The sequence below is a fragment of the Achroia grisella genome, unplaced genomic scaffold (genome assembly GCF_030625045.1).
Source record: "Achroia grisella isolate CSIRO2021 unplaced genomic scaffold, CSIRO_AGI_Agris_v1 utg546, whole genome shotgun sequence".
Lineage (NCBI taxonomy): Eukaryota > Metazoa > Arthropoda > Insecta > Lepidoptera > Pyralidae > Achroia > Achroia grisella.
In genome coordinates, this window is record NW_026712931.1 from 2,783,054 (window position 1) to 2,796,770 (window position 13,717).

The following is a 13,717-nucleotide window of genomic DNA, read 5'->3' on the forward strand; positions in this document are numbered from 1 at the left end:
TATAATATAGGTATATAAAGAGTAGAAGCAGCTCAAATAGATAGAAACAGCATTTCATCGACTGTTTTTTGTGGTGACAGACAAAACCAATTAACTACCATAGCCGAGCATATAGAAATTATTTGGTGTCCAACGAAGTAGCAGAGTATCTATGAAATCCCCATTTCTCGAATTAATTGCGTTAATAACAGTATTGGGAAGGGTTGATTTGACAAAAAGTTTTGGTAAGTTCGAACCCACGACCACTGCATTATTTTCTAGTACAATATTCAATTTGATCTTACTGAATTTATGTAGTTAACAGGCTTATTGCGTTTTGCTTTCACTAGTACATGACCATAACAAGTTAATTTATACTCCTCTACTACCTCGATTTCGAAGATCACTTTCGCAATCTTTAATATTTAAAATAATAGCATATTAAATTACTTCTTATAACATCAGCTATGTGCAAGTGTATGTCCCGTCAAAATCGAAGCAGCCATTTTAGAGATCAGCAAGAATAAACAGACAAAATCAGATTTTTTTAACGTAATAAACGTATAGGATACTGCTCGTAATAGCATTACTACTAATACAAATAATATAATTTACTATCCTACTACAATTGAACATACTATATTTAAATAATCCTTGTTGATAGAAACAATATATGTCTATTTGTAAGACTATATTAAAACAAGTAAAATGGCTATGCAATTAAGGCCTTATGTTAAAGAATTTTACGTAAGCATAGCGTTTTTATAACGATAAGATTCTTTATTGTTTTGACCGAACATCTGCTTTATCTTTTTATTGGCGATGGGAGTCCGACCGGCATTAGCCAAGTTATAATCTAAAGGAACACTGGAAGAGCACAATTACTTTTATGATTGAAATTATCGTTATACAGCACGACTTCAAGTTTAAAGTATTCTCCGATAACATCTTTAAGAGTAAAATCAAATTCTATTTTTTATTTTAATGACTTGGACGACTTTTGCACACGTGAATGAATTTACATAAATATCTTTTAGTAGATACTTCCGTTATAAAATAAACTAATGTAATTTTAGCTTTCTAACTATACTAGTTGATAGTCAGTTACGACATAAGGTTTTACAAATATAAATCAACAGTTTAAGCAGAGCTATAAGGCGAAATTAATGGGCACATCGGTCGAGGGCGCCCTTGACGTACATCGACTAAATTGGTGATTTTCTGAAGAGAGGTCAAATTAAGAGTACCCAAAAGTCCGAAACCGCCAACAATGCACGAAGAGATATATGTATGTAGGCATGGGGTAAAATCAAGAAGTTAGGGAAGAACCGAAATGGCAATATAATAAAAAATACTATAAATTCCAATATAAAAAAATTACTTGATCTAAATGAATATTATGCTAATACAATGAAAACAATTTAAAATAATGTGACTTTAATATTACTCTAAAATAATGTGAAACGCGTACCACTCGGCTACATTGCGCAAAATATTGAATCCATAGAGAAACCAACTTACAACATAAGATAAATTTATTTACATACGATAGTGAAATTTTAGGGTACCACGGTCATCACGGTGGATTCAATAATATGGCCTATCAGGCGCTATGTCATCGAAAACTGTTTTCATCAAATGACCTTAATACTACATTATGATTGCTAATTTAAAAATTATAGCTCAGTTATGCAGTGCACTTACTCTGTATCACATATTTCTGTAAATACGTCATTAAATGTTATGTGTTTCCTACTAAGTTATTTATCGGTCAAGCTAATAAGATTTTAAGTAAAAGGTTTACCTACTCTACTCTTTTACTCTTTTATATTTATTTATTCTTTTTCATAATCAAAGTAATATACAAAATAGTATATTTTTAATTGATACTTCTAATGTATTTGAATGTGGACTTTCATTTTTATGTATTCGTTTATATTTTTCTCAACAAATACTACTCAACCGATTTCGTTATAGTATTTTCATTGCATAACTGTCATATCAAGAGCAGCAACTTGAATATTTTATAGACCTTACCAAATGACGTTGCATTCATTTTATTTCTTTCATCTCTTAGTCGTCGTTAAGTTTCATTCGTTAGGATGTTAAAAATAAAACCTTATTTATTGCTTGTGTACCAAAATCATAAGAAAAAAATATTTTTATTGCCAAATGGTTCTAATAGTTCTAAGGATGTTAACGAGAAATATACGAGATATTAGATTATCATAATTACGGGCAAGTGTAATAATAGGTATTACTACTGTATGAATACGAAACTCTACCTTCCTATTGATGTGTATGTGATGTAGATACATATAGACAGTCTCTTCAATATGAAGCCACACATAGACACGAGTATATATTCTATGGATACATATTTATAAAAAAGGGACAGCAATATATTTTTAATGTAACTCTTTACCCCCATATGAACAAAGGTGCCTTGTCCTTTGTTCCTCACCAATCAAGACGAATAAGATAGCTACAGTAGTATATTTTCTAATTTCCCATTAATTTAATACTATATATTTTATCCAAAACGTAGTTCGTAAAGTGTTTAGTCCACAGAAAACTTCCATCCACTTTTCAATTACTGTTGAAATTCATCGGACATAATCATAAATATTAAGTACATCAACAATACTATATGTACACGTAAGACACGCAACGACATCGTATAAATATAAAATAATGTAATGCGAATAATGGTTATAAAGATATTTCAGCTGTAGTAACCCGTCATGCATTCAACAGGTACACCGTTATATGAAGAGCAGCATCTATCAAAATGTGAAGACGCGATTACGAAGGTCGCTTAGTAAGGGTCGCTCGATGGCGCGCGGCCAACGAGGGTGGCGGTGCCGACGGCGAAGCGAGGTCGACGCTGGACCGCGCGGGGTACCCACAACTCGCAACTTCGTAGCTGGACTATACATAAGCAAATAAGTCCACTAGACATTACTTACGCGGGTAGCACGGTCCGGACCGGGTCGCAACACTTGTTGTGGTGTGTGTGAGGCCGCGTGGCCGGGCTGCGGCAGACTGTTGCTCCCGGGGCCGCTTCACTTGTTACGTGCCACCCGCCGCCCTGCGCGCCCTGGCGCTGCCGCCCTCGCACCGCACCCCGCGCCCGCCCTCGCAACCCCGCCCCGCATCTACTCACCAATATTATGGGTCCTTCACTTCGCAGCATCCTTCTTACTCACCTAGGTAGGTGAGATCGTCCAGCCGAAATCGGTTTTCTCAGGTGTCACCCCCAAGCAAGCACTCACTGCCTAGCAATTTGAAGGATAATGCTGTAATTTTATTCAAGATATTTATAATGATTCAAGGAAGAATTGCTGTAACTACAAAACACGCAGTAATGATAATCGCGGATGCGTAATTTATTTATAATAACACTGTTTTAATTTTTTTTTCACAGTAGTTTACAATAGTACACATAAAGGGGATATTTACCATTATAATATTATGTAAGTGTTCCAGATTTTATAAACGACAGTGTTACAAACGTATTGGTCACGGTTGGACTGTATGTGGCCGCGGATGCAAACAATTATTACCAGCAGACAAATCTGTCTACCCTTTTTCTTAGTTTTTTTATCCGTACACCATCACCACTACTACTGGAAAACATTTAACAGTCAAGACAAAATACACTCACTGTACCACTTCGATTTTTGTGAAGCATATTATTAAACTTATTATTAGGAGACATTTTCGACTATGTCAAGTAAAAATTGCCTGTATATTAACGTAATTGAAAACTCGCTCAGAGAGACAAGGTATAATTGGGTTCAAGTTTTGTAAGAACGGTATTTTTTATTTATTAATTTAATTTACTAATATTTCAAAAAGAATTTTTATTTCTTATCTCCTTTTAACTCTGTTTGCCATGCATTTTCGAAAATATCTTTGAACCAATTCTTTAGTTTCAATATTATTGGAAGTTTTGTATCACGTAATAGTTTTGATTTTTGTTCTGTCAATAAATTACGGAAATTACGGCTTTGAAACTTCCCTACATATTTCCCTATTTCCTTTTTTCAATTACTTATGTATACCTATTATATATACTATATAGTATGCTGCTATATATACCTACACATTAAAGACTATGGACATCGTGTTGACATGTGACACTACTCATACGTCGCCATTCCGGAGCACTTAGATGTAGGCTTACAAAAATATTTATATACCATACAGTTCCATGGTTGACGTTTCAAAAATATTTTCATACTTCGACCTATATTGATACCAAGTCACATAACCTAAAATTTCCGATGAGTCATGAATGATAAAATGTGTGCTTAATCAAAGGTTTGAGTTTACTTCAATAATTGTTTAGATAGAGTCACTGGGAATCTGGGCTGTCCCCTATCGTTTTATATATGTTTGCAGATAGTGTATACTAATTTCAAACTAAAAATGATCAATTAAAATTATTATAGATAAGTTTAACTATTTATGTAGTGTGTTTTGTAATTACATGACAAATTTTACGTTCAATTATATCGACAATCCAGAAGGTCGTAAGTAATCAATATAACCATTACGACACTGAAATGTTACCTACTATTAATTAATATATTATGCTTATCAGATGTAAGTACATTACACAAACACAATTAATATCATTGCAAAGCAAACTTGAACTAATAAATTAATGAAAACACACACGTGTCCAATAAAAAACACATGTAAACATTAATACTGACTTGTTTTTACTTGGCTTTTATTATTCGTTCCTTGACTAGTGACAATATTACGTTGATGATGCAGGTCAGTTCCATTTTGTTGTAATTTTATCTTAAACATAACCGACCAACACAACAACATAAGATTCTCCCATATATCACGTACACGGTTATTTTCATTAATTTATTTCCATTGACATTCTCTACTTTCAAAACATTCCATTTAAACAACATGTTTTACATTCTGTGCTGCAATACACAAAATAATTCTTTCCCGACCTTGAATTACAGTAATTAAAGTTATAAATTATTCTGTGTTGGACATTCCATGCAACTCCGTTCTGAATAATATTATGTTACTAGTAATTCAGTTTGGGGTACGTAGGAACAGGATACCAGGACATTTATCTCGTCTGCTCGGATGGTTTCATTACGACTTGTATTAGGCAGCCCTGCAACTGCACGATTATTGTGGCGATACCATATAACATACATTAGATTACACGACGTTCTTCGTACTTCAGAAATATAAGTCTACGTTTCATGATTAATCAGATATACTTAGGTACATAATCATCTTTTGTATAATATGTTGAACATATAAGCTTGAATCATTCATTATTTCTGCACTGATATACGTCTTTTACTTATGTAAGTGTTTACACCGTGCGAAAAATCAAACCCACGACCACCGGAAGTAAAACAGTGTGCTAAACCACGCGACCGTTAAATAATTTTAAATAGTTTATAATAAAATAACGGATAGTCTTAAATAGATATTTTATTTAGTGGTGTCGTTAGATAATCATAAATAGAAAGTCGAGTGCAAAGGTGCACGCAATGCACGGGCACCACTAGTTATAAAATATGATAATTATTTCGTGATTTTACTGTAGTGAGCAAAAAATTTCTTAATCAAACTTTAAAATTTAATATTTAAAAGAATATCCAATTTGGTGTTGGGTTTATGTAAGAGTACCTACGTAAGCACGCGCCGGGCGTCCGACACCGCAATTTATTCCCTGCACTACACCGTTACTCTGCGTAAGTGGGTAACTTTCGTAACGTAGTTATAACATAACTAATAGTAAAACTATATCTAATGAGTATTTTTTTTCTTTATTTTCATGTAAACTCTATTTTAAAATTAAGTTTACTTTTTATTATATTTGTTTCTAATATAGCTAGACGAATTTAGCTTTTATCAACTTCTACACTTCTGCGCGCTATTGCCACAATAGCACAAAGCAGAAGCCTATATAAAATATCTTAATCTAAAATACCTCTTATATAGAATGTAACACTTTTTTTACCTAAAACGGAGATAATTTATTAATAAGAATTAATCGGCCTTTAGCAGAATACCCTATTAGATCAACCCCAAAGCGGTCTTCCTCATGACGAATTCATCAGAAATCATACATCGTAGTTCATTCCACTAAATTTGGCATAATATTATTAGTTAATTTTGTCTATTATCTTTTTATTTTCCAAAGATCACCATTCTATATTATCTTGCACAAATAATAACTATAATATTAGTATCAAGTTCTGTTCTAAACAATAAAGGTGGTATCAAAACAATATATTGCTGCCACGGAAATTCATCGAAAACAGATTTACAGTTAATCCTTATAATTAGGCATCAAGCACGCTTACCCTCGACCTGTCTATAATAAATAGATAATCTGTCTATTATAGATAGTACCGTGCTGTACGTGGAAAGAAAGTGTTTCATATATTACACACATTTTATTATAACACCATTGCCTGTATTATTAGATACTTACAACTATTATACTATACTATGTAATAACTACATTTGTAACTCAAGGGATGTTACTTAGTATTGTGAGACAAAATATTTCCAAACTAATGATACCACCGCATTTGCACGCGTGTACAGCATCTAATGACAGCTAGTAGTAAATGGCGTATATAACATTAGTATAGAATAGAATAGAATAGAAAATAATTTATTCAAATAAACTTAATTTAAGCACTTTTGAATAGTCAAAAATTTTTTTTTATCTACCGCTTATTCGGAAAGCTGTCTCATCACAAGAAGAATAAGCAAGAAACTTGTTTGTTGCTCTTTTAAACAATCCTTGTAAGTTCACATTTTACAAGTAGAAACGTATGAATACCAGCACTACTTCAAATATTCAAATATAAAAACACAATAAGATTAAATCACTCGTAGTGATAAGAGCAGACCAGTCCCTACAAGCAGCACTCGTTCACGAGTATGACAGATGAGCCAGCCATCACTGCGCTCGACCATATTATAGAGAGCCCAATGACCCGGCCCACCAAGCCGCCACATGTCTGGACATTTTAGTGAGCATGACTACTCATTCCACTCGACCTCGTCATAGCTACTTATTTAAATTTCTTATATGGTAGTTACAGTATTCGCATTTTACATAAGGATGCATGCGACAATCACTACAAAAGCCGCTACGCTATCATATTTCAAGAAAGGAGTATGAAAAAGAAATTATAACGTTGTCCGCTAAAAAAATATTCTTACTAGATATTGCTGTCATCTATGAATCCATCTATCCTATAATAGGCTTTTTTACATAATATTTGTTTAATATAAATTTTGATTTGCCTCTTTGTCAGACTTTGCGTAGATTCTGGCAGTTTATTGTAAAATCTTACGCAGTTACCATAGAATGAATTACTAACTTTGTGTAGACGGCATTTAGGTAAAATTAGCTTATTTTTATTGCATAAGTTTCTACTTGTACAGTCTTTAAATTTTTTGAAACTATCTAAGTTTTTCCTTGTATACATAATATTTTCATAAATATACTGTGAGGCAACAGTGAGGATATTTGATTCTTTAAAGCAGTGACGTAATGACTCTCTCGAACCCATATCATAAATAGAAGGTATGGCTCTCTTTTGTAAAATAAATATAGTATTTACATCGGCAGCTTTACCCCACAACAGTATGCCATATGACATAATGCTATGGAAATAACTAAAATATACAAGTTTTGCCGTCGCCACGTCTGTTAATTGTCTTATTCTTCTAATTGCATAAGGAGCAAAACTGAGTCTACTGGGTAATTTTGAAATATGAGGCCCCCATTGTAACTTCGAGTCCACTGTTATTCCTAAAAAAACTGTATCATTAACGAAATTTATTATTTCATCATTAAGCAATAGCTGCGTATTTATTTGTCTTGTATTAGGAAGCTTGAATTTAATACACTTAGTTTTGTTGGAATTTAATAATAGATTATTACATGTGAACCAGTTTAATATAGCAGAGATAGCAAAATTTACATCGTCTAATTGATTACTTTTTCGACCAATTTTAAACACTAATGAAGTATCCTCCGCAAATAACACTATATCTGCAACTTTCTCTATCATGTAGGGAAGGTCAAGAGATAATATACTTGTTATTTAAGTCATGAAGCGATGATTCCAAACTCTTTATTTTTGAAGTTAGGTAACTTGTATCAATGTTATATAACTTTTGGCATTCCACTAACTTATTATTACACTTATTAATATAACCATGCAATTTTAAATTGTTTAAACTAATTTTTTTCAGTAACTGACCATTTTTAGAACGTTTATATGCGTACTCTTACTACTACATACCTATTATTTCGATTTCATGAAATATCTCTATATAGATACACCAAACAAACACAATCCTTTGTACTCAAACGGTCTCATGTATAGAGCATAAAACAATTTGCAGAAAACGATAGCATAAGGCAACGCGCACGGGTCGCCTGACCGCCCTCTTGGGTCTCGTAGAGTCCACCCCTATAGCGGAATACTTCCATCTGAGCGCATCTCACGAAAATTGCTACGATCACTGAATTTAGCTTATAATGAGATATTTTAATAGAAACTGATATTTTGATGAGAACTTCAATAATAAACGTAGCAGTTTATGCTGCTACATTTATTATTGAAGTTCTCATTTTGCTGATAAAATATTTTTTGTAGAATGGTGAAGAATGAGGACTGATAATATTTCGATGTGTACAAAGTTCCAGCCCGCCTTCCAAAAAGGCTACTTATCAGTTGTAATATTTGTTTATAGTTATATAAAAGATATATATGTATACATACTTTAGTCATCTTTTCGTGATAAGTTCGTTTTTATATATTCGTACTTATTTAATTACAAACTCTTACATTTAACGTTGAATTGAACCTATGTTGTTTAAGATATTGATATATGCTGTAGATAAGAATATAATAATACTATAGTATCGGAATACAACATATTTCTGTTAATAATATCTATATATATCAATACGTGAGCAAAAACATTGTACTTACTTCTTTTTACGAAAATTGCACGGCCGGAGGAGTATAAAATTTTGCACACTTATAGACAGAGAAGGAGTGCAGAATACTGTTTTTTTAATTGTGCATATGCAATGTGTTATTGCGCGTCGATCTTTTGTAGTCTTTGACAATAGAACCTTAATAGTGTACTTTTATACTTTTACTTAATTTAATTCATTATGGGCGAATTTAGTCGACCACTAGTAGCTTATAAAAACATCCTCTGATATACTATATTATGGCAAATGGAAGGTCAAGTAACCCTTCAAAACATTCATAATTATGCCAGAGGGCCGACCCTGAGCCATAATACATTCATAACTTACGAGGCCAAATTCTTGTATGGAGACGCTTTTCTTGTCTTCTGCCCTGACAGGGTTACAAACATAACTTAAAATTTTTATTTGTGTAAGACAAATTACAGCTTTGACGGAGCTGCTAAGAAGTAATAATTTTATAGATTGAAATGGAATTAACAAAGTTTGCAATATTATTAACAATATCACCGATCAGTAGGCACTATCGAACTGCATGGGAACGTGTAATTGCTTTAATAGTGTATATCTAAATCAATTAAAATTATTTTTACTGGCGTAGGTAATAGTCATGGGCATCCTAATTTTGTAATCATAGAAGTCTGTTTCATTATGTAGTTTAATAAAAAATATAGGTAGGTACCTACATAATATAGTATAGGCACAGTACATTGAATAATGAAGATTAGTACCTATGTACCTATAGGTAAATAATTTTGCATAAATTATTTTTACCAAACTTGCATAATCAAGACTAAAAAAGTGTACCAAAATATTTTGATTATATTAATTCGCACTATTAGTACGATTTAATACGAAATCTACTAAAATCAAATAGCTAATAAATCCACAAGTAAATTCACATGTGAATCATTACCACGTGAGCATAGCCTCTGATATGATTGGCTCTTTTGATGTTGCATTTACCTATCTAATATGTCACGCCACATATTCGGTAATATATTAATTTGACATTTAGGGTCATTACAGGCCGACGGAGTGGCGACAAAGAGAATAATTCATTATCAAATAGGTACAAATCAAAATACATGCCCATCACACCGAGTGGCTTCGTTCTCGAATCACTGACCATGCGGGGAGAACTGCTCACGAGTTTGCCCTAGCCCATGGATTCTCACAACTGGTTTCTTCAACGAGAATACCAGATATCGAGACCCATACGAGCTCCTTACTGGACCTTCTGCTAACTACAGGTCCGGACGAATATTCAGTCACCGTGGAAGCGCCTCTTGGTTCTTCGGATCACTGTCTTATTCGATCCCAAGTACAGTGCACACATCCTGCCACACACCGAACACCTGGTCGACATCGCATGTGGCATTATAAGTCAGCAGATTGGGACAGATTGCGAGAATTTTACGCGTCGTACCCATGGAGGCAGCACTGCTTTGCATCAGAAGACGTCGATACCTGTACAGCCGCCGTTACTGAAGTCATACTTGCAGGTATGGAATGTTTCATTCCAAATCTGCTTGTTGCTTCAGGGGCGAAAAAGCGACCGTGGTTTAATAGGTCATGCAGAGAAGCCAGACGGGCTAAAGAAACTGCTTATCAGGCTTGGACCACGGCTCGTTCCAACAGGGATGTTGGTGTATCTGATGCGAGGCGGAATTTAAATGCTGCATCCAGGTTTAGTAAGAGAGTAACTGCTATAGCCAAATTCGACTTCGTCAGCAAAATTGGGGAGCGACTAGCCCGTCATCCTTCTGGAAGTCGAGCCTTTTGGTCCCTTGGCTTGGCTAAGGCTGCCGAAGGTAACATTAGTCAGTCGTCCTTACCACCACTACGGAAGCCGGATGATAACTTGGCACATAGTGCAAAAGAGAAGGCCGATTTGTCGTGCGCTCTTTTTGCCTCAAATTCGACTTTAAACGCTGGGGACACCATACCTACTACCATCCCATGGTGTGGTAACTCTATGCCGGAAATATCCGTAACACAACGGAGTATCCAGCGAAAGTTGTTGTCTCTCGACGTCAACAAGTCGAACGGGCCAGACGGCATACCGGCTTTGGTGCTAAAGAAGTGTGCTCCTGAGTTGTGTCCCGTACTCACGCGCCTCTTCGCGCTTTCATACTCCTCTGGGCAATTCCCGTCGTCATGGAAGATCACCCTTGTGCACCCTGTGCCAAAAAAGGGTGACAGGCCAAACCCATCGAACCACAGGCCTATCGCTATCGCGTCTTTGATCTCCAAGGTGATGGAGCGTGTAATTAATACACAGCTCCTCAGATACCTAGAAGATCACGATTTATTTAGCGATCGTCAATATGGCTTTCGCCATAATCGCTCAACTGGTGACCTTTTAATGTATCTCACACACCGCTGGGCTCTTGCCATCGAGAGCAAAGGGGTTTGGCATCAAGGTCTTCTATCGAAATTGCCCTCATACGGAATACCAGAGGGATTATGCAAATGGGTCGCTAGTTTTTTGTCTGGCAGATGCATCAAAGCCGTGGTCGACGGTAGTTGCTCCGATAGCATGGACATTAACGCTGGCGTCCCGCAGGGCTCTGTTCTCTCCCCGACGCTATTTTTGCTGCATATTAATGATTTGTTAACTACGGTTAACATTCATTGCTATGCGGATGACAGTACTAAAGGTCAAGCTTGCGTCAAGGTGAATAGAGCGAGGAGGTACTTCACTGCGAACCAGAGACTTCTCTTGTATAAGTCGCAAGTTCGGCCGCACATGGTGCTCTCATCTTTGGCCAGGGGCACCTGGATACCAGCTCGGTCCTTTTGACTCGGTTCAGAATTGAATTTTCGAAGATCGAAGAATTGTCGATGATCCCAATCTCTCAAACGGTATCGAACCACTTAGCTTGAGGTGAGACTTCGCATCGCTTTGTGTATTCTACCGAACATACAACGGACTGTAATCTGATGAATTGTTTGACATGATGCTTACGGCTACCTTTTACCATCGCACCGCTCGCCATCGACAGGGAATTGGAACCTAAGTGGTCTCGGACAGTGCGGTTTCAGAGCAACTTCCTCCCGCGTATACTTAGATTGTGGAATGAACTACCCGCCGAGGTTTTCTCGAGAGACTACAGCATGGGGTTTTTCAAGAAGTGTATATTAAGGTTTCTTAAGGGTCGGCAACGCGTATGTGCCACCCCTGGTGTTTCAGGCGTCCATAGGCTACGGTAACCGTTTACCATCAGATGGGCCGTATGCTTGTTTGCCACCTAAGTTGTATAAAAAATAATAATAATCATACTGAGGTGGACTTTTTCCTTTTGAATGGTAATGGTAAATAAATGGTGCGCTAATGGTTTTCGCTTTTTGCGGGGCACCAGTAGAGAATTATAATACCAGCATGAGCTCAGATGAGTTAGCCCATCGTGGCTTATAGGTATACTATGGTTTATAGGGGGAACCACGTGGAGGTCTACCTGACATGGTACATTGCTAGCAATGGAGTTATTAGTCCATGTTACTAACAATCCCATTGAGATAGATTTTGTACAAAGTAGTCTGTGTAGATACCTTTATTTAACCTATTTCACCATATAGGGTGAGATAACGCAGTAAAATTGTCCCTGTTGCTGTTTATGTATATGGTGCTATGGTTACCACTTACCATCTCCAATTGACCTTTGCATAAAAATACATGTCCACACTCACACAATCTTTTAACATAAATTGATCAAACCGTAATTGGTACATAATATGCACTCATTCAGTCACGGTCCACAGCAAGGCCAGATTACTCATAAATACCCCCAGGCAATCCAAATCTCAGTTTCTACCTGTTCAAAAATTTATTAAAATAAGGTATCTGGTGGGTTATTTTATATCTATATTATAATCAGCCGTTTGAAGATTATTAGCTCTTTTTAAACTAATGAAGAAATGTTTTGTTCATCCTAAAATGTGGTATGTAACCCTTCCATATTATATTATTCTGATATGTGAATTTGAATTATTTTATCAACATCAATGGATTCAAGGATTAAATTTTCCAATTAATTATTACTGTATGTATAACAATTACAATTTCTAATGTACACAGTGCCTCTAGGCTGTTGCTTACTCAGCTTAAGTTATTCCGGCCCTGGTCCTCAGTTTTTTTTATTAGACGTCTCAGAGGGATTATGATTTACATGTTATATATACTGTACTAACTCTCGTTATTACTCTTTCGTTGCATATCCAGTCGAGTTTAAATTTGGCTTTCTTAACCTTTACGAGGCTAAACGATACGAGATGCACTTTGACTTACGTATCTGACACATAATTATCAGTACAGAGATTGGTACCTACCTACAACATAAATAGGAATTTATCTAAATTCTCGAGTTTTCCTTATATCGAGAATTCATAGCACATATAAATAATTATCATCGAGCTCGACATGAACGTATTGATCATTTTTATTAATGCATCGTTAGAATTCAGTTTATAAAACCAGTTTAATAAAGATATGTATAATGCAAATTTCTGGTGTATTATGGTAATTGAGTGCTGTAAAATGACTGTATAGAATACTAAATATTACATAAGAATACAATCACGAAGTAATAAGCGAATTTCTAATCCGCCATAAATATTCTGCTAATTACTGTGAATTAATCGAGGTTAACTGATTTAATACAATTAGTCTTTTAAATACATAAACGTCGGCCTAAATATGTTTAAAAT

The 13,717-nt window shown here is 35.2% G+C and overlaps 1 protein-coding gene across 1 annotated transcript; it reads left to right on the top strand.

The window, feature by feature from the left end:
- Window positions 1–687: 687 nt before the first annotated feature.
- On the top strand, window positions 688–12,607 carry LOC131848053 (uncharacterized). The gene is made up of 4 exons (XM_059197809.1): window positions 688–726; window positions 2,957–3,192; window positions 10,205–11,687; window positions 12,590–12,607. Exons 1-4 carry the CDS (start codon window positions 688–690, stop codon window positions 12,605–12,607), a joined length of 1,776 nt encoding a protein of 591 aa, XP_059053792.1.
- The last annotated feature ends 1,110 nt before the right edge of the window (window positions 12,608–13,717 follow it).

Excerpts from the sequence above, each read along its gene's own strand:
- LOC131848053 (XM_059197809.1), top strand. The coding sequence starts at position 688 with ATGGCTATGCAATTAAGGCCTTATGTTAAAGAATTTTAC. Across the intron at positions 727-2,956 it reads CTTATGTTAAAGAATTTTAC|CACGGTCCGGACCGGGTCGC; the intron begins GTAAGCATAGCG and ends TTACGCGGGTAG. Across the intron at positions 3,193-10,204 it reads CATCCTTCTTACTCACCTAG|AATACCAGATATCGAGACCC; the intron begins GTAGGTGAGATC and ends TTCTTCAACGAG.